This window comes from Hakea prostrata, chromosome 11 (assembly GCF_041222555.1).
Source record: "Hakea prostrata isolate BN-2017 chromosome 11, UWA_Hpros_2, whole genome shotgun sequence".
NCBI lineage: Eukaryota > Viridiplantae > Streptophyta > Magnoliopsida > Proteales > Proteaceae > Hakea > Hakea prostrata.
The window spans coordinates 16,811,795-16,833,917 of record NC_142610.1 but is presented as its reverse complement, the minus strand read 5'-3'; the positions used below and the strand labels follow the sequence as shown (position 1 = coordinate 16,833,917).

Genomic DNA, 22,123 nt, shown 5'->3' with positions numbered 1-22,123 from the left:
TCATGCATGGTCTTAATGATCTCCGTGATCACTAGAAAAGTGTTGAATCATGATGAGCAACCAATTCTCCTATACTAAGACATTGAGATAACTCGGTGGAATGTAACTCTGAAATGCTTAAAATTATGCTTAGTTTCCTTGGCTATCACTGGGCTAACTTAGAATCCGCTATCTTTTACATGGTCAAAGATTTTGCACCTATTTATAGATTATTGTAGTCTGTGATGGAAAATGGTCAACCCAAATTTCTCACTAATCTATCTTGTCATAGCTAGGACTCTTATTTTGTAGCATTCTCTGGAAGTGGGGGTGTCCAACCCTATTTGTGTGGTTTTTATGGGAGGAGGTGAGTGGGGGGGGGGGGGGTAATAGCACTAACAAAGAGTTGGATCCGCTAATACGAGTAAAATGACCACTGGCCATCCTAAGGGAATGTGAACGTAGAAGACAAAAATTTGGAAGCAACAATTTTATTTGATGAAATATGTTCTTAGCCATGCTTTTGAAGAGGGAGAGATCCTGGTTCTACACACCATTGTGTTGGAGCAGGAGCTACATAGCATTCTTTTTACAGTTGTCCTGCATTTTATGTGTTCTGATCTAAAGTCTGGGTAGTCTAGATCACCTCCTATCAATGATGAACAGTGTATTCCTCTTGACGGTTTTTAACCACATAATAGTAGTGGGCTTTACCTATAAATATTAAAAATAAAAATAAAAATAAAAATAAGAATCCAATGGGTCCCATGTGGACCCCATCCCCTATTTATGTGGTTGGAAACCGTCAAGGGAGTACATTGTTGTCCCCTAAGGGAAATGTGATCCAGGCTCAAGTTTTGTTTTGGGGGGAGGAGAGTAGTAAAACCCTAGATTTCTTCTAAATTCTGAATTCTTTTCCTCCCCTTTTTTTCCCCTTCCTTTCTTCTTCCAAAGTGGGTAATCATGTTGGGAGAGAAGAGGATCCACTATGAAACCTTTATGAACTCCATTTTTTAAACTTAAAACGAGATCATTCACATTATTAATGATTGGATTGAAGAAGATGTATATGAATACAGTGACTAAATTGAACAAGGAGAAGGAACAAAATTGTGGAAGAGAGAGTAATGGTGGAAATATTTCCTCATGAAGTGAGGAAAGAGAAGCAAAAATAGGGGGAAAATAATAGGAGAAGGTTAGTTTTTTTATTTTTTATTTATTTTTAAAATTTTTTTAATATGGGTCTTAATTGTGGTCGTCAGATAATTTATTACCACATGTCACTGTCCTAATAAGTGATTGTAGAAAATTACAAGATTGCAAATTGTAGAAAATGTGGATCCATCAATTGAATAACAATTTAAGTGATAATTTTTCAATAAGTTAACCCTGAAGCATCTCTCTCATATCTATTGTAATTCTAGCATTTACCCCATTTTTTTTGGTCCGAGGATTTAGATATCGATGCTTGTTATATATGATTTTTGGTGTTTTAATGCCTTGTACAATAACAATATGATGGTTTGCAACAGTTTGACTTGAGAATCTAATCAGGGATGGTTTTTTCCTAGTCTAGCCCTCAATAAGAAGGACCCTAACCAGATTGATTAAATGATGGTTTTCCTAATCTGAACATGGATGGGTCTGCAATAATCTTAATCCAGCCATTTAATTTTGTCGTGTAGAAGAATGATGCATCAAGTTTGATTTTCAAAATAAGAAATGTTTTTCATGCATAAGTCCTAGCTTGTTTTTGTGGTGTAAGTTCTTTTGGATCCACGTATAAGATGACTCATGCTCACCGGATTACTGTGGTATACAACTATAGTGTGAAAATCATGGAATTTTTATAGACCCAGATGAATATAGCTACTTGCAGGGGTGGAACCAGGATTCAATATTGGGGGGGGGGGGGGGGGGCGAAGAATGGAAGTCCATATTGGGAAAACACCAATGGTTTTTTGCTACACATATTGTATGGGTCCTTAAGACCCATTGAGGGTACCACGTATGAATTATTTTATTATATTAAGGAATAAACTCACATATATTTTGTGGGGCCCACACATATTTGATAGTGATAGTTTTTTTTCAACAAGATGTAGATAAATTAAAGCATCAGTACAACAACAACAACAACAACAACAACAACAACAACAACAACAACAAAAAAAAAAAAAAAAAAAAAAAAAAAAACCCGGCTTCAACCCTAAAATGTCAAATGCAAACCAAAAAATAATTTTAAGGTAAGAAATGCAACCAATGGTACTTAGTTACCTTACTAACTATAGACATTTTATTTATAATATAAAATCAAATAGCAAAAATTGTAGAAAAATAAAGAAACAAAGAATATAAATTAAAATTAAAAAAATTAAAAAAAACAATAAATAAATTAAGAAATAAAAAGAGTAGCTAATTGTGGGGAAGTTTTTTTCCCAAATTTTCGTTAACCCACGATTATAAAAAGGGAAGAATAAATAGGAAGAAATAAAAATAAGAGAATAAATAGGAAAAAAAAAGGAGAGAGGAGAGAGGACAGAGGAGATATGAGATATGAGATAATATAGGAATTGAGGAGTTAGTTTCTAATTATAAATGACATTTTGAATATCTAATAAGATTTTTTTTTCAAAAATTTCCTTTAATCCACGTTTATAGAACGAGATGAGAATAAATAGGAAGAAAAGATGTGAGAGAGAATTGAGGAGGGAGTTTTTAACTAGAGATGACTTTTATACCCATTGTTTTACATTTAAAGTTTTTTTTGGAGAAAATGAGACTTTATATTAATAGAAATAAATAAAATACAAACACTAATACAGGATTAGGTTCTAAAGAACCTACGACCCTGTCGCTCTTTTACAACATATTGAGAGAGCTGAGCAGGCAAAGAGAGAGGATCCAACAAAATTTCTTGGTCCGACGTTGCCAATCCGGCTAAAAAATCCGCGCACCTATTAGTCTCCCTAATACCATGCACCAAAATATACTCCTGAAACAAGGATCTCAAGTGAAGAATATCGTCAACAATGTGTAGTATCCCCCAATTTGGGCGGTAAGTACCCAGTAAAGTCCTAATTGCCACTTCGGAGTCTGAATGCACCAAAACCTTATTGCAGCCGTATTGCTGCGCAAATTGCAAGCCACACCGAATTGCAAGCATCTCAGCATGAAAAACACCCACATTAGCACATCCACCTGAACAAGCAAAAATAACATCACCTCTGCAATTTCGAGCCATAGCACCATACCCTCCAATATGTCCCCGGAGAGAACCGTCACAGTTGATCAGGATCCAACCCCATGGCGGCGGTAACCAATAATGAACAGAACTCTTAACCTGAGTAAAAGAAACCGAAATACCCCAACTAGAGAAGAATTGTCTCTGTCTCGGGCAATCCTCCACCACTAGCTTTGCAAATTGAAACTGTAATCGGGTCATCTTAGCCACTAAGTAAAAGATGTCAAGGTCACTCCGAGAGCCCTTCTGAAAGGTACGATTATTCCTTTCCTGCCACAAAAAGTAAATCATGGTAACAAAGCTGAATCGTCTCACATCATTCAAGCTATCGGATCCCCTGAAATGCTCAATGCACCATTGCAAGGCGTCTGCCCACGAGAGAGGACCTGGATCCTTGAGCCCATGAAGGATCATGAGATGGCTCCAAACACCAAAAGAGAAAGGACAGGAGAAGAAGATATGAGCATGCGATTCTCCTACCGATTGGCATAATGAGCAAGTTGGGTCAATATTCTTACCCCATGAGATTTATCGGTCCTTGGGTTGTTTTACATTTAAAGTTGTTCTCAATATTTGGGGGGAGCAAATAGTGACATTTCACATGTGACAAGAGAAAAAAGTGGAAAAATGAAGAACATTAATATAAAAAATCCAAAATTTAAGCAAAATTTTGAAAAATCCGGGGGGGGGGCATGGCCCCTCGGCCCCTTAGTAGGTCCACCCCTGGCTACTTGGATATGTTCAATGACATTTACAACACAATCATTTAGGAAGATTATTAGGTTTATCCTAGACAATATATGGGCTTGGATCAATTACTGGGGTTAATAATTGATGGGGGTCTCAACACATCGGACCGATGCACTGCCATTAGGTTTGAGATGGACCTAACCGGTCCATTGTGAAAGTGGACTAGGGTTTGGGATTGCTATTATAAATAGCTATGATTGTCCCTCCAATCTCTCAAGTTCTTTTGTTCTCTTCTCTCTCCACAAGAAAGAGGTACAGTAAAGACGAGGAGATTGGAGAAGGCTTCGTCACTCTGCAGGTTTGGCATTCAAGGTTTGCATTAATCTTCTTCAATATACGTCTGGTGTAAAGTATGCCCAATACTTTCTAAACTTAATATATATCGTATTCTAGTTCTTGCATGATATTATTATTGATTAGTGTTTTGAGGAAAACTCTAGAAGGTCTAACAAGCACCACTAGGGTTTGATGTCGATTTCTATATACTAACCATTTTTAAGAAACATCAGGACTTTGAGTTGAAAAGCCATATGTATATGATCTCCAGGTTGGCTCATCCAAGTTTGCAAGGCACCATGTAAATAGCTATCCAAATGACATGGTATTGAGGCAAACTAATGAGCCTGGTGTTAGGAGGATTGAAACAATTTTAGAGAGGGGTATTATAGAAATTCGCATTTTAAACATGAGAACTCCACTAAAACTTGTCAATAATATTTTTGCTTCTAGAAACAAATTTTATCAAACATCTATAAAAAGGTGTTTTACTTTAGGAAACCAGAAACACCTGGTAGGTTATCAAATAGGTCCTTTGATTTAGGTGGCTCTTCCAAGTTGGATAAAAACAAATTGAGACCTGATTAGGGATCATGAAGACTCCCATGGTTTAACAGGTGACAAGACGAGATCCTACCATGTCCATGTTGGTACTTTCATCTGAGCCATGTGAGATTCATTGATTCAAGTTTTCTTTATACTTTAATCAGGCCGTATAGTATTGATAAACCACAATTTAGGTCTATAATTAAATAGACCTTAGAACTTTTGTATGTTACTTCAATGTTAATTTATTTTTTCCATCGAAATATGAGACAACCACAACTTTATATATCCCTTTTCGTCTAGAGATTGAGATTATAGAATATGATGAAAATAAGAATGTACAAAAAAGAGAAGGAAAAAAAAAAAAAAAAAAAGAGACTTAGCTTGACACATTAGTCTTGAAAAAGAAATGTCGTTGAGTGAAAACTTAATTTTACAACGATAGTGCAGAGTACTAATCAGATACATATATTAAGACATGCACCATTAATGACCGCTCCTCCGGCCAACAATCACAATAACATTTATTGAGGAAATAACCAAAGTGCGCCTACTTATTACTTGAGGAGATGACCTACATTAACATTTATACACTCCTCAAGGTCCTACAACATCACTTTGCTCTCAAGGAAATAACAAAATTTACATACTTACCCTCTTCCTTTAAGAAGTGCTTGCTGACATACACCATGTACCTGCTGAATAAGGTACAAATGATAGAGTCTCCAAAGTGGTCAGCAAACATGGATTCGAAAACAGCTCTTACATTCTTCGCCATCTTCTGCCCTCTTATAAGGTATCTAACATAAACTCATTGTCAACATTATCACTTGTGTCCCAATTGGTATCAAATATTTCTAAGTGATCAAGATAAAAGGATCCTTCTGCACAAACTATACTCTCTAATTCTTTGCTAGAAGGCATATAGCACGGCAAATTGAAAGAATCCACTTTGGCTTCCTCAATGAGACCCTAAAACAAGATAAGAAAACTTGTAATAATTTTAAATACTAATAGGAAAATTGTATGCAGTCATTAATTAAGCATTTATACCTCGAAGACCAAGTCATTTAGTGAATTAGATAACAGGTCCAAATGGCAGCTCTCTTTGCCAAAAGGATCTTCACTTCTCCTGCCAAGAAATGTCAAAACCATTCTTCCTTCCGATGTTATTTCCTTCGAGCGCAAGCTAAGAAACAAGGAAAAATCCTTTTGAAATTGCACCAGGTAAGCTTTCAGCACACTAGGAGGGCTTGTCTTTGCTAAGTAGATATTCCCCTTATTGTTACTTCCAACTGCTGGAGGAACCTATAGTTTTCATTACACATGGTTAGAAAATATATACGAAAACACATGAGCGTGCATGAGATGTATCATTTAGGTTTCAAACCTGAGAGAGCCAGTGAAGGCTGTAAGAAGAATGAAAGAAGTCTATAGTACTGCTTGGAAAGAGCCTCTCATAGAAAGAACCAGGTAATCCTGTGATTGAAACAGGCCCGAAATTTTCACCAAAATCCTTCTTTAGCTGATCATAGAAGGTTGGCAAGGTTTTGAAAATGGTGTTGAAGTCATTACTAGGAAGATCATTGAGGAACACTAGGAATTCTGGTGTTTTACAATTCAACTGATGACATGTTTCATAGATCGCTTCAATGATTAAAGTGATCACATGTTAGGTGTTAGGTCCTGATGAGCAGCCCAAATCTGCTATCCTTAGACATTGAGATAACTTGGTGGAATACAAATCTGAAATGCTTCGAATTATTAGTGGTTTTGCCCTGGTTATCACTAGTTTCTGAAAGAAAGAAAAACAAAGTTCATTCTTAGTTGCTCGAATGGAATAAAAATGAAAGGATTGAGAGAGAGAGAGAGAGAGTACCTGAAATTGGGAGTTACTGACATAGCTAGTTTCTCCATCCCCACCATTCATGTGAAGAACTTGTTGAACATCCATGGCTTCTCTCGGCTTAAAATTCCTGGACATCTATTTTGCGTCTAGTGTGTTTGCAAATGGAAATCATGCTTGTATATATGGGGATAGATTGCTACAACCACAGATTATAAAATGAAACTATTTCTTCAGGCCATGACGTGAACCACAAGAATTTAAAAAAGGAATTTTAGGTTTTAAAAAATTTATTATAATCAGCAGTATATAAATTAGTTTTAAATGTGCGAGTATAGATTTTGATATATATAGTTGACCTAAAGTTGCTTCCCCCTAATAAGAATATAAAATTAAACAATTCTAAGTTTTTGGCATCACACTTTATCCAACTGATATACTCGTAAAATATGCACAATTATTGATTAAGTCTCAATTGGAAGATAACCTTCCTTTTTTCCTTTCATAAGAAATATACAATTATTGGCTTGGCGTGCTCTCGATGTCTATACATGCTCTTCCATTAGTCATTCTGTGTAGGTTCATATACACATCTTTATAGGAAACCCAGGGAATTCAGCACCATCAGTGTTAGTAGTTTATTATCTCTCTCTCTCCTCTCTTATAAAGTAGTATTTCCACAATGGTTAAGTGAGGAAAGAGATAGACAAGGTAGTGCCTGACAAGAAAATAGACCGATACCTTTTCAACTTTTGAAATCATTTCTTCCTAACTTAGAACTCATATTAGTAGTTCCTTTCTTCTCATAGCTAGTCATTGTCAACAACATCACAAGCCTGAAGAGAACTTAGAATTTGGCGCAATAAGCTCTTGACGTTACATTCTCTTAAATTTCTTTAGCTTCCGTAAATATAGAATCCAAAAATATTTATTTGATCCCTAAGTTAGTGTCTGACCAGAAAATAGACTGTCACCTTTTCAGATTTTGAAATCATTTCTTCCTAACTGATGAGCTCATATTAGTTCCACAACTCCACTTCATTGAGTTCCTTCTTTTCAACTCGTAGTCATTGTCAACAATATCATAAGCTTGAAGAGAACTTAGAATTGGATAATAAGCTCTTGATGTTACATTCACTCCAATTTCTTTAGCTTTCATAAATATAAAATACAAAATATTTATTTGATCCCTAAGTTAGGGCCTAACCAGAAAATAGATTGTCACCAAATTTTGAAATCATTTCTTCCTAACTGATGAGCTCATATTAGTTCCACTTTTCAACTTGTAGTCATTGTCAACAATATCATAAGCCTGAAGAGAACTTAGAATTAGACAATAAGCTCTTGATGTTACATTCTCTGTAAGACTTAAGCCATAGCTTTTTATTGTGCTAACACATATAACTAAACCTTGTGTCCTCCTCCATCTTCCGTATGGTTATGGATGTTGAGCCTTGAATTTCCATCTCTATTCTCTACATGGTTATTGGCTGTAGTCATAACTCATAAGGACTCTCTTACTTACTGCCTTATGCTTCCATGTGGTTGGGAGGAAGTTAGGTGGGTACACAATGTTAGAGAGGTGAGGTCCACTCCTATTTTTGTGTGTTTCTTAGGGAAGGAGTTCCATTAACAAGAAGTTAGATCCTGCTAATTTAGGTTTGAAATAATCTGTAGATCAAGCATAGAGTTGTAAGAAGTTTCATCAAAAAGAACAAGAGATTTTCTTAAGAAACCCTCTCTCCACCTCACAAGACTTCTCATTTACTTAGCATTTGGGTTTTTAATGACAATACGGAAACCAAAAAACCTAACCCTCACATAGTTAATACCTTAACCATTTAGAGGTGGCTGGAATGGAACTCCTTCCTAATAAGATTACAAACTACTATAATTATGTGCACCTCCATGTGATGAATCTAACTTGTATTATGTAATGTAAGAATACAAGTACTTATATAAAGAGAAATACAATGAATTGCCAAAAATACCCATATGATAGAATGCAATGTACACCCAACTTCCTACGTTGTTTTAGATTTAACAAAGCACCTTTAAGAAGACCAGTGTTGATATCGACCTAACGCCGTCCTTGCTTGAGCCACACACGTTGCCTAAAGATAAACTTCTTTGTCTGACATCAACGAAACTAGCATGGTCCACGCTGAGTCTCGATCCTCTACCTTATGCTCCCTTCACCCTCCACTTACAATTAAGAGGGAGATATCCACCTCTAAGTACTGATAAAGTGGACCATAAATGAGTTTTCTTCCAAAATGTGGTAGAAAAATGTAAGAGAAGCAGAATCCTCTGCAGATCCCAATTAGCCGGAGATCTTCTTCTTGAGATCCTTTCTTTTTCCTTTTTTCCTAGCCTAGCCGATGTATTTCTCTTCTCCCTTCCCAAGACAAGTGGCCAATCTGGATTGGCCAAGCCTGACTTAGAGTGGTATAGGTCAAGATTAGATTATTTTGACCTTATTTGGTAGGTCAGACCTAGGCCTAGCTAAAGGTATATAGAGTTTTGAAAAACCCAGCCCAATCCAATGCTGTTACAGCTCAATAACTGGACATGGGCTAGAGTCTCCTTCCCTTGTAACTCATAAAAACCAACCCTAGTTCCCAAAGGCCCCAAACCCATTAGTCCTTTTCATTTCTGAAATTTTCACATTCCCCTTCGATAACCTCTTCATCAAGTCAATGGGACCTCTCAAATTTATTTTAAATCTCCGTATGGTTTTGGATAGATTTGTATGGAGAGCCTGGCATGGATCACATGAACGACAAGTCCTTGAAAAATGTCAGCCATGTTTTTTCTATTATTTTATTTTCTTTCATTTTTTCTTTCACCGTCTAGTCTTTTCTTCTTTTGTTTTAACTACACGAATACGAATGTGATTGACGTGATGTCAGTTGTGATACCAAATATTAAGTACTTAATTAATATAACAAAAATTCAAAATCGATGACACGTATTTAATTAAGCCCTTTATTCTATTTTACAAACCTAATCTAGTCACCATACACCAAATTAGATTCTATTAAGCACTCAATTAAATTTGCATTTAAAAAACCAAACAGTTTAATAAGAATTTATTTATAATTTTCATTCCTCTCTCACTCACTCGCTCCATTTTCAGATTCTGAGAAAATCAAATCGATTGTGACCTGCAACAGAGAAGAGAAGGCACGGGCCATACTGCAAATCTCTCATTCCATGCTGAAAAAATAAGAATTTAGTGGGTCTCATGTCGGAGAGAGTCGGGATCATCTCCCCGTTGGGGGAGCACAGAGACAGCTTCCCAACCACAAAAATATAGTGGGGCCCATAGTGAGATTGTGGAGAGAAGAGAAGGTCTTGAGGATTGTGTGGACAGTGGTTAGAGGCTGAAAAACTGACACCAAGTTAGAATTTCGTTTGAGAGAGAACTTTTCCACACTCAAATTCAAAAGTAGGAGATATATATTAATATTATTTGAATTACAAACTCAAATTTGTGAGTGAGAGATGTATATTGATATTATTTGAATTACAATTCAAATATTTGAATTTGAATTACAACTTGTTTACAATAAAACTCTACAATTTATTGATACTGTAATCATAACTGAAACTCCTCTTGATCGGTAGGAGATAAGACCAATCGAGGATAGAGTTAGTTATGGTGGATTTGAATTCAGAGGCTTATCCTTAACATTTTTCCTTTATTTATTTATTTATTTTTTTGTTGGGGTAATTGTATTACAAATTCTTCAAACACACAAAAATAAAATTGCAATACAATTGAGAGATGAAGATCCTTAGCTAATCCGGAGAGCTTGAAGTTGCAACCGAACGAACCACCGATCAATGAGGTTGAGTCACACCTTGAGTGCTGTCTTTAAGGTAATTGATGCACCCTACTACCAAGGGTTCTTCGCACCACCACCTCCAAGATAAAGCAACCTCCAACTAGAAGATAAGGTGGTTCTTCTAGTCCATTCAAGGAGCCAAAAGCTAGAGCACAACACTTAGATAAATTCAAAGAAAGAAATTAACTTTGTAACACAAATTATGCTAAGTGTGAGGAGTGTCACAATTGCACACACCATATGCAAGGAAAGGTTGGGTTTATATAAGCCCAAACCTCACCTTACACCCCTTAGGATTCTTAAGGCAATGAATTGGATTTAATCCATTCAATAACCTCAACCCCACTCACCGTAATGGCTATGAATGGTCATGAAGTTAAATTGAGAATTGATGGTAAAGAGTTAGAATTGAAGTAAATTCCACCCTTCAAGTAACCCCACCATACCACCATGATCAAGACCATTAAGACCCATGACCAATGTCATGAAGAGCCTCATAACCAAGGTCATGAAGGGCCTCCTTTATTCATGGTGCCTCATTACCACCCTTACCTCATGGGTCCCACACACTAACAAAATAATTAAATAAAAGAAATGCAAAAGCTAATTTTGAAACTTAATATAGATTTTTAATAAAAAAAACTAGCATTTTTCCTCTATTTATTTATTTATTTATTTTTCCTCTTCTTCTTACAAAGTGAGTAATCACATTGGGAGGGAAGAGGATCCACTGTGAATCCTTTTTGAACTCCATTTTTAACTCCATTTTTAACACTTAAAACGAGGTCATTCACATTATTAATGAATGTATTGAAGAAAGAAGATGTATAAGAATGCAATGGTTAAATTGAAGAAGGAGAAGGAATGACATTGTGGGAAGAGAGAATAGCGGCGGATATATTTCTTCATTGTAAGAGAAGGTTAGTTTTTTCTTAATATGAGTTTTAATTGCGATCATTGGACAAGTTATCGCTACGCGTCACAATCCTAATGAGTGATTGTAGGGAATTGTAAGATTGCAAATTGTAGAAAATGTGAATACACCAATAGAATACCAATTTAAGTGATACCCTTTCAATAAGTTAACCCTGAAGCATCTCTCTTATCTCTTTTGAAATTCTAGCATCTAACCCATTTTTTGGTTCGAGGATTTAGATATCAAGTGTGGTTATATATGATTTTTGGCGTTTTAGTGCCTTGTTCAATATGATGGTTTTCACCAGTTTGACTTTGAGAATCTAATCAGGGATGGCCCTTCACAAACCAGACTGATTAAATGATGGTTTTCCCCAGTTTGACTTTTACTGATTTTAGTTTTCTTTATACTTTTATCAGGCCATATAGTATTGATAAACCACAATTTAGATCTATAATTAAATAGACCTTAGAACTTTTGTATGTTACTTCAATGTTAATTTCTTTTTTCCTTCACAATATGAAACCACCACAACTTTACCTTTCCCTTTTCGTCTAGAGATTGAGATTATAGAATATGATGGAAAAAAAAGAAGAAGAAGAAGAAGAAGAAGAAGAAGAAGAAGAAGAAGAAGAAGAAGAAGAAGAAAGAGACTTAGCTCAACACATTAGGCTTAAAAAGAAATGCCATTGAGTGAAAACTTAATTTTCCAACGATGGTGTAGAGTACTAATTAGACATGCACCATTAATGACCGCTCTAGCCAACAATCACAATAACATTTATTGAGGAAATAACCACAAAGTGCATCTACTTATTACTTGAGGAGATGACCAACATTAATATTTTTACGTACACTCCTCAGGGTCCTAAAAAATCACTTTGCTCTCAAGGAAATAACAAAATTAACAAACTTATTCTCTTCCTTTAAGATGTGCTTGCTGACATACACCATGTACCTGCTAAATAAGGTACTAATGATAGAGTCTCCAAAGTGGTCAGCAAGCATGGATTCAAAAACAGCTCTTATAATCTTCGCCACCTTCTGCCCTCTTATAAAGGTATCACGCATAAACTCATTGTCATCATTATCACTTGCGTCCCAATTGGTATCAAATATTTCTAAGTGATCAAGATAAAAGGATCCTTCTGCACAAACTATACTTTCTAATTCTTTGCTAGAAGGCATATAGAACGGCAAATTGAAAGAATACACTTTGGCTTCCTCAATGAGACCCTAAAACAAGATAAGAAAACTTGTAATAATTTTAAATACTAAGAAGAAAATTGTACGCAGTCATTAATTAAGCATGTATACCTCGAAGACCAAGTCATTTAGTGAATTAGATAACAGGTCCAAAAAGCAACTCTCTTTGCCAAAAGGATCTTCACTTTTCCTGCCAAGAAATGTCAAAACCATTCTTCCTCCCGGTGTTATTTCCTTAGAGCGCAAGCTAAGAAATAAGGAGAAATCCTTTTGAAATTGCACCAGGTAAGCTTTCAGCACACTAGGAGGGCTTGTCTTTGCCAAGTAAATATTCCCCTTATTGTTACTTCCAACTGCTGGAGGAACCTATAGTTTTCATTACACATGGTTAGAAAAAATATACTAAAACACACAAGCGTGCATGACATGTATCAATTAGGTTTCAAACCTGAGAGAGCCAATGAAGGCTGTAAGAGGAATGAAAGAAGTCTATAGTACTGCTTGGAAAGAGCCTCTCATAGAAAGAACCGGGTAATCCTGTGATAGAAACTGGCCCAAAATTTTCACCAAAATCCTTCTTTAGCTGATCATAGAAGGTTGGCAAGGTTCTGAAAATGGTGTTGAAGTCATTACTTGGAAGATCATTAAGGAACGCTAGGAATTCCGGTGTTTTACAATTCAACCGATGACATGTTTCATAGATCGCTTCAACGATTAAAGTGATCACTTGTAAGGTGTTAGGTCCCGATGAGCAGCCCAAATCTGCTATCCTTAGACATTGAGATAACTTGGTGGAATACAAATCTGAAATGCTTAGTTGCTTGAATGGAATAAAAATAGAAGTATTAGAGAGAGAGAGAGAGAGAGAGAGGAGAGAGAGAGAGAGAGAGAGAGAGAGAGAGAGAGAACTTGAAGTTGGGAGTTACTGGCATAGCTAATTTCTCCATCCCCACCATTCATGTGAAGAACTTGCTGAACTTCCATGGCTTCTCTTCGCTTAAGATTCCTAAGCATCTATTTTGCATTCAATGTGTTACACATGTAAATCATCTTTGTATATATAGGCAAGGATTGATACAATTATAGATTATAAAATGCAATATAAAATTTGTTTTAAATGTGCGAGTACAACAATGGTGTAGAATACTAATCAGATACATATATTAAAACGTGCACCATTAATGACCGCTCCTCCGGCCAACAATCACAATAACATTTATTGAGGAAATAACCAAAGTGCGCCTACTTATTACTTGAGGAGATGACCAACATTAACATTTTTACACTCCTCAGGGTCCTAAAACATCACTTTGCTCTCAAGGAAATAAAAAATTTACACTCTTACCCTCTTCCTTTAAGATGTGCTTGCTGACATGCACCATGTACCTGCTGAATAAGGTACTAATGATAGAGTCTCCAAAGTGGTCAGCAAGCATGGATTCGAAAACAGCTCTTATAATCTTCGCCACCTTCTGCCCTCTTATAAAGGTATCCAACATAAACTCATTGTCATCATTATCACTTGCGTCCCAATTGGTATCAAATATTTCTAAGTGATCAAGATAAAAGGATTCTTTTGCACAAACTATACTTTCTAATTCTTTGCTAGAAGGCATATAGAACGGCAAATTGAAAGAATCCACTTTGGCTTCCTCAATGAGACCCTAAAACAAGTTAAGAAAACTTGTAATAATTTTAAATACTAAGAAGAAAATTGAACGCAGTCATTAATTAAGCATGTATACCTCGAAGACCAAGTCATTTAGTGAATTAGATAACAGGTCCAAAAAGCAACTCTCTTTGCTAAAAGGATCTTCACTTTTCCTGCCAAGAAATGTCAAAACCATTCTTCCTCCCGGTGTTATTTCCTTAGAGCGCAAGCTAAGAAATAAGGAGAAATCCTTTTGAAATTGCACCAGGTAAGCTTTCAGCACACTAGGAGGGCTTGTCTTTGCCAAGTAAATATTCCCCTTATTGTTACTTCCAACTGCTGGAGGAACCTATAGTTTTCATTACACATGGTTAGAAAAAATATACTAAAACACACAAGCGTGCATGATATGTATCAATTAGGTTTCAAACCTGAGAGAGCCAATGAAGGCTGTAAGAGGAATGAAAGAAGTCTATAGTACTGCTTGGAAAGAGCCTCTCATAGAAAGAACCGGGTAATCCTGTGATAGAAACTGGCCCAAAATTTTCACCAAAATCCTTCTTTAGCTGATCATAGAAGGTTGGCAAGGTTCTGAAAATGGTGTTGAAGTCATTACTTGGAAGATCATTAAGGAACGCTAGGAATTCCGGTGTTTTACAATTCAACTGATGACATGTTTCATAGATTGCTTCAATGATTAAAGTGATCACTTGTAAGGTGTTAGGTCCCGATGAGCAGCCCAAATCTGCTATCCTTAGACATTGAGATAACTTGGTGGAATACAAATCTGAAATGCTTTGAATTACCAATGGCTTTGCCTTGGTTATCGCTAGTTTCTGAAAGAAAAAAACAAAGTTCATGCTTAGTTGCTTGAATAGAATAAAAATGAAAGTATTAGAGAGAGAGAGAGAGAGTCTGAAGTTGGGAGTCGCTATCATAGCCAGTTTCTCCATCCCAACCATTCATGTGAAGAACTTGTTGAACTTCCATGGCTAGCTTCTCTCGGCTTAAGATTTCTGGGCATCTATTTTGCATCTAGTGTGTTTGCAAATGTAAATCATGCTTGTATATATGTGGATGGATTGTTACAACCAAAGATTACAAAATGAAAATTTTTCTTGGGCAGTGAACCACAGGAATTTAAAAAGGAATTGTAGGTTTTAAAAATTTTGGGATGGACTAGTACAACCAAAGATTATAAAATGAAAATTTTTTTTTCTTGGGCACTAAACCACAGGAATTTAAAAAAGGAATTGTAGGTTTTAAAAATTTATTATAATTAGAAGTATATAAAATTTGTTTTAAATGTGCGAGTATAGATTTTGATATATAGTTGACCTAAAGCTGCTTCCCCTAATAAGAATTTATAATTAAACAATTCTAAGTTTTTGGCATCACATTTTATCTAACTGATAAACTCGTAAACGTGCACAATTATTAATTAAGTCTCAATTGGAAGATTACCTTCCTTTTTTCCTTTCATAAGAAATATAAAATGAGGTTGAAGGATAACATGCTATCCATATTGGCTTTCTCTCGATATCTATACCTGCACTTCCATTAGTCATTCCGTGTAGGTCATATACACATCTTGATAGGAAACCCAGGGAATTCGGCACCATCCGTGTTAGTATTCTATTATGTCTCTCTTTCTCTCTCTTCTCTCTTATAAAATAGTATTTCCACAATGGATAAGTGAGGAAAGAGATAGAGAAGGTGCATCTCACGTGGCGATGCCTATGGTGCCCCATCAGATGCACACCACGTGGATTTGTTTAAATCCTAACCGCTGAAAACATGGTTTGGTTCATTTAAAAAATAAAATTGGTCTTGAGTCACTTGGGTTGATTAAATGTGTATATAGTGTTTTGAACGGTTGGCCGGAATTTAACTAAATCCATGTTGCATGCATCCAAAGGTGTCACTATAGGCACTAACACGTCTGACACACCACTAAAGCAAGATCAAGAAAACAATGCTAACGTGAGTCATGCTCTACCAATAGGATCTTTACACACAAGAATATCTACATAGATATAACTAACACTATACTTGTTCATGTTACTTTAGTATCTATTATTTTTCTTACACGTGATTTTCTTGAGGTTAGCATTTATTAATTGATTGTAAATGACAAATTAGCTTATAAGTAACATAAGATGTAGGAGAGAGGTAGCATACATTAGACAATAAAAAAGGTTAGAAAATAAAGTAAGTTTTGATTACACTAGGGAGACTTGTCCTTGTCCTTGCCAAGTAAATATTTCTCTTGTTAATGTCAATTGTTGAAGGAACCTAGCTCTATTATACATGCATTATGGTTTGAAAAAGAAAATGATATTAAAAATCAAACTTAATATAAATTATTTATGAAGTTTCAAACCTAAGAAAGCCAATGTAGGTTGTAAGAGGAATGAAAGAAGTCTAGTACTCCTCTTGGAAAGAGCCTTTCATAAAATAAAAAAACAGGTAACCCTGCAATAGAACATACATGGCCTCAAGTTTTCACTCTTCTTCTTCTTTAGGGGTTCATAAAAGGTGGGCAAGGTTTTGAAAATGGTCTTGAAGTCATTACTTCGGAGATCATTGAGGAACACTAGGAATTCATCCGTTTTATGACTCAATGATCTCCGTGATCACCAGAAAAGTGTTGGGTCTTAATGACCAACTCAAATCTGATATACTTAGACATTGAGATAACTCGGTGGAATATAACATGAATATGCTTCGAATTACAACTGATTTTGCCTTGGGTATCACTATTTTTGGAAATGGTCTTGAAGTCATTACTTCGGAGATCATTGAGGAACACTAGGAATTCAGCCGTTTTATGACTCAATGATCTCCGTGATCACCAGAAAAGTGTTGGGTCTTAATGACCAACTCAAATCTGTTATACTTAGACACTGAGATAACTCGGTGGAATATAACTCGAAAATGCTTCGAATTACAATTGATTTTGCCTTGGGTATCATTATTTTCTAAAAGACTAAAATAAATCATGTTTACTCTTTGAATAGACTAAAAATGAAGAATTTAGGCAAAAAGAGAGCGAGTGAGAGTACTTGAATTGTTGAGTTACTAGCATAGCTGGTTTCTCCATCCCCATGATTCATGTGAAGAACCTGTTGAACTTCCATGGCTTCTCAAGTTTTATAATTCTTATGCATCAACTTTGGAAATGGTAGGAGCTGTAAACTGTGTTTGTATATATAAGCAAGGAATCGATATATATATATATATATATATATATATATATATATATATATATATATATATATATCCCTCTACAGGTTTGCCCCTGTGCATGGTTCGTATGTCTAGACATAGAAGCAAGTGAAAAGTATCACATCACCTACACGAAGTTGATAGAAATCTTTTTTGGGCTGATACTTGCATGTACATTCCAGTTGGCTTTTATTCTTGTGTAAGCTATAAGAGTACCAAAGAGTGGTCTCTTTCCAAAATTTTAATTATGGACATGTTATCTAATAGGGCAAATGTGGGGCATGTTAGTTGTAGTGCACATCAGAGACTAACCTAAGTGGATGTAGGGGGTTTGATCGCCGCCAATGAAAACTTATAGGCGAGTTCTCTAAACATTCATGAATCCAAGATAAGGGACATGGCCGGTTCAAAAGTCCAATGTGTTATATAAAGGGTAGCTCCAAAAGTCGACCTTTAGGATATGGATGATGGGACGGTTAGCTACGCTAATGAGGAAAGGTTCAAGGTGTTCGACTCTACCCGTACTCTGTAGCGCGACTCATTAGACCTAGTATAGGTTCAAGTCCCGAAGACATCTACAGTGATGTGTCCTTTACTATCTAATATAGTCATAACACGTGTCTTTTTTTGTAATTTTAAAACTTGTGGGGGATTGTTAGGTTTTTTATTAAAATCTATATTAAGTTTCAAAATTAGTTTTTGCATTTTTTTTATTTAATTGTTTTGTTAGTGCGTGGGACCCATGAGATAGGGGTGGTAATGAGGCACCCATGGGTAAAGGAGGCCCTTCATGACCTTGGTTATGAGGCTTTTCATGACATTGATCATGGGTCTTAAAGGTCTTGATCATGGTGATGAGATGGGCTTACTTGTAGGGTGGAATTTACTCAAATTCTAAGTATTGACCTTCAATTCTCATTTAAACTTCATGACCATTCATGGTCATTACCATGAGTGCGGTTAAGGTTACTGAATGGATTAAATCCAATTCATACAAAAGAGGTGAATATGAGAGTTAATTCTCCATTTTAATGGGGAGGTTAGGTCTAGGTGGTTTATTCTCATTAGTGGAGAAGGGACAAGCCCATTGATTCTCCCCCTTGTGATGAGGTGAGTCATTGTGATTTAATTACCCAATTCATTGCCTTAAGAATCTCAAGGGGTGTAAGGTGTGGTTTGGGTCTATATAAACTGAACCCTTTCCTTGCATGTGGTGTGTAATAGAGACACTCCTCACACTTGTATTATTTGTTACTTATTTTAAAAGTTTCTTCCTTTAAGTTTGTCTAAGTGTTGTGCTCTAACTTTTGGCTCCTTGAAGGGAGTAGAAGAACTGCCTCATCTTCTAGTTGGAGGTTACTTTATCTTGGAGGTGGTGGTGAGAAGAACCCTTGGTAGTAGGGTGCATCAATTGCCTTAAAGATAACACTCAAGGTGTGACTCAACTTCATTCATCTGTGGTTCGCTCGATTGCAACATCAAGCTGATGCGTCCAAAATCTGCTCAGCCCTTAGATCTCCTGTGGATTACCTGCAAAAAAAAAAACGTCAGAAGTGGCCCGACCGCTAGGATCGAGAGTCCACCTCCGAAGGCCAAGTCAGTTGATGAACTTAATCACAAATGGCTCTGCTTGAGCACAAAGCTAAGGAATGAATAATGAGAATACGATTCAGATTGTATGTGTCTCCCTACCTTGTGAGTAGGTGATGTCTTATATAGAGTGTACCTTTGAATCTCCTTCGTTGGATGTATTTGAGCCTTCTTCAAATAGTCGTCAGATCTTAACGGATAGATTCGTTAAGTGATAGATCCCTACTAGGTTGGACTAGTAGATGACTCCTTTGATAATACGATCGTTATGTGGTAGTTATCCATATAATAGCGATAAGTGATAGCCGCCAAATGCTGCTACTCGTCTCCTTGACGATTAGTCCATTCCGATCATAGCAGATTAGGGTGTGCTTGTGACTGAGTTAGTTTTCTTCCTCAACAAGCTATCTCCTGGACCCGGCTCACTCGGAAGCGAGTCGATTCCTTTTGTCCCGACTGGGGTCAGGGATCGAACCAAGGTTGAACCAGGTTCGGTTATATTTTCTCCATATCACGAGCCCCCCAGACCAAGCGTTCGGATGATCCCGAGGGCTTGGTTTTTAACTGGTACTCTGTCGAACAATAGTTTTGCATAATCCCCGACCCATTAAATGTCGTATCACATTTAATGCGGCTGTATCGCTTTTTCCTTGAGCATTGTAAGTATTTTCACTTTTTGTGGGGATGACGCCACGCGTCCTCTGCAGCCGAAACTATCGTTGCTCACGAAATCGAAATGACGGTTTCTGAACGCCTGTTTTTGATTCGTGAGTTCAAACTTTCGAACCGTCTCTAAATCTCGATCGTTGATGTTGAGTCCATCTCGATCATACACGTCCTCGATCACTCGTGCGAGTGCTTAAAAGCGGTTTGTTGTCTTCGTAGGTTTCATTCTCCTTGTCTGGAATTTTGAAACCTCATCGTCTTTTTCGCGCTCTAACGATCTTCTCACTCTCGAGCATTCTGCTTCAGTGATTCAGTAAGTCTACTGACTCTTTAGCGATCTTTACTTTCGTCTCCAGGTTTCTTTTTCTTGTTAAAAACCACAACCAGACTTTTGTAATGGAAAGTGGTAGGGTTTTTTTCTGAAATTCCTCCTGAACTTAGTGTTGGTAAGGGCGACTCTGGTGACGAGGCCTTTGCCTCAATCCCTCCTGAGCAATTGGATAGTGACCAGAAAACCTTAACTACCATTTGGCGTGACTTTGAAGAAGTTAGCCAACAGAAAAGGGCAGAAGAAAGTGATAAGGCTCCTTCTGCGCTTCCTGAGTCTGGACCATCCAAAATTCCACGGGCGACTGCCGAATCCTCTGGGCAGTCTAAACAACCTATCAAGTCCACTGATGGACCTGGTTCTGTTGCTTCCCCCTTTACTGAGGAGAACCTTCTGCTAGCCATCGAACGCTTCGACTTTCCTTCCTCATTCCATGTTAGGGCCCCCGTTTCTGATGAGAGGGTTGATTCGACCCTTCCTAGCGAATTTTCCCTGTACATAGATACTTTGGAAAGCGGGGTTCGCTTTCCTTTCTTTAATTCTTTCTTTTTTGTTGTTCTAAATCACTGGGATATATGTCCTGGCAAGCTTCTTCCCAATAGCTGGCATCTCATCGTCGACTTCTTGGGTTTATGTTTTGAACTTGGCATCACACCTTCTCTTCCTCTTTTTGTACATTTTCATGTTCTTTCTCTTTCCTATCCTCTTGGCTGGGTTGTTCTTTCCAAGCGCAACAAAGTTGAGCTTGACTGGTCAGGCAGCATTCTTGCCAGGGGAACCTGCCCTTCCAATCACAAAGGGTGGCGCAAGCGGTATTTCTTCTGCCGAGCGCCTCAATCAAACCTTAACTTCCCGACCACCTGGAAACTATACACTTCATACTCTAAGGGCAACCGTGTCCCTCAACTATCCAAAGAAGACAGAGCTGCTGTCAGGAAAATCAAGTCAATTCCATGGTATCAAGAGATACATAGATATGAGATGGAATACAACTCCATTCTTCAATACTAGGGGCTCTAATTGCCGCGTTTTGTTTTCTTGAATATACTGCGAACTTTTTCAACTTTCTGACTTTTTTTCTTCTTTGCAGTGCCTCCAAGAATCAATCCAGACAACCTTCGGGTGAAGGCTGTCAAAGCCATTCTAACTGCAGAGCAATGGTCTCCTCGAGCATTGATTGCAGAACAGTGGACCTCTATGCCTCCCCCCGACCCTTCTTATAAGGGTACAAGAAACTTTAAGCCAGTGGTTGAGGCTTCGGGGAGAGGGAAGAAACCGATGGTAGAAGAGGTCGAAGCCCCCTCTCCCATCCGAACCAAAAGGAAGCATGACTCGGTCGATGCTTCTGCCCTGAAAAAATCCAAAAAGAATAAAGATTCTGAGGAGATCTTCATCCCTCAATGGTCACTGGTGGTGACAGACCGAGTCACGCAGGACCACGAGAAGGCTGCCAAGTGGAGCTCTCTCGGCCTTATGCCTGCCGATCAGCAGGCCTTTGAAACCTTGCAAGACGACGATCTGGTTCATCTTTCCACGAGGTATTATTTTTCTTGAGTTTTTACTACTGGCTTTGTAATCTCTTCTGGGATTTTTGATAATTTTCTTGCTTTCCTAGGAATGCCGTATTGAGCTTCTACCAGCATATGGAGGTCTTGAACCGAGTTGGTCGTAGCGGTTCTTTGCTGGCGTTCTGTGAAGAGAATTTGGCAAAGGCCAATTCTGAGGTTGACCGGTTGAAGAAAGCAGCCGAAGAGTCGAAGGAGGAAATGACAAGGCCATTAGTTCTTTGAGAAAAGAACTTGACTTGTCGATCAGTCGTGCTGCTGCTACCGAACGTGAAGCCAAGAAGCAGAAAAATCTTGCTACCGCGTGCGGTGAGAGCCTCGAGCTTCAAGTCATGGAAAATGATTGCCTGAAGAAGATGGCAGTTCCTAGCAAGCCCGAACATCTTTCACAAGATCTTCGAAGGGACTGTATTCGGAAGTATCTGAATAGCATTCCTTTCAGTGACCTGATGGGTTCATTCAACCTTCAAGCTTATCGAGA

General features: G+C 37.3%; 2 protein-coding genes and 1 pseudogene across 2 annotated transcripts; all 3 read right to left on the bottom strand.

Moving 5' to 3' along the window:
• Positions 1-5,408: 5,408 nt before the first annotated feature.
• Positions 5,409-6,771, bottom strand: LOC149000444 (putative jasmonic acid carboxyl methyltransferase 2; annotated as a pseudogene).
• Positions 6,772-12,280: 5,509 nt separating this feature from the next.
• LOC149000443 (putative jasmonic acid carboxyl methyltransferase 2) lies at positions 12,281-13,625 on the bottom strand. The gene is made up of 4 exons (XM_089140794.1): positions 13,486-13,625; positions 13,063-13,429; positions 12,726-12,980; positions 12,281-12,644 (listed from the first exon to the last, which is right to left on the bottom strand). The coding sequence occupies exons 1-4, from the start codon at positions 13,596-13,598 to the stop codon at positions 12,285-12,287; spliced, it is 1,095 nt and encodes a 364-aa protein (XP_088996920.1). The 5' UTR covers positions 13,599-13,625; the 3' UTR covers positions 12,281-12,284.
• A 305-nt stretch (positions 13,626-13,930) lies between these two features.
• Positions 13,931-17,405, bottom strand: LOC149000442 (putative jasmonic acid carboxyl methyltransferase 2). The gene is made up of 4 exons (XM_089139166.1): positions 17,331-17,405; positions 14,697-15,101; positions 14,360-14,614; positions 13,931-14,278 (listed from the first exon to the last, which is right to left on the bottom strand). The coding sequence occupies exons 1-4, from the start codon at positions 17,403-17,405 to the stop codon at positions 13,931-13,933; spliced, it is 1,083 nt and encodes a 360-aa protein (XP_088995292.1).
• Positions 17,406-22,123: the final 4,718 nt, after the last annotated feature.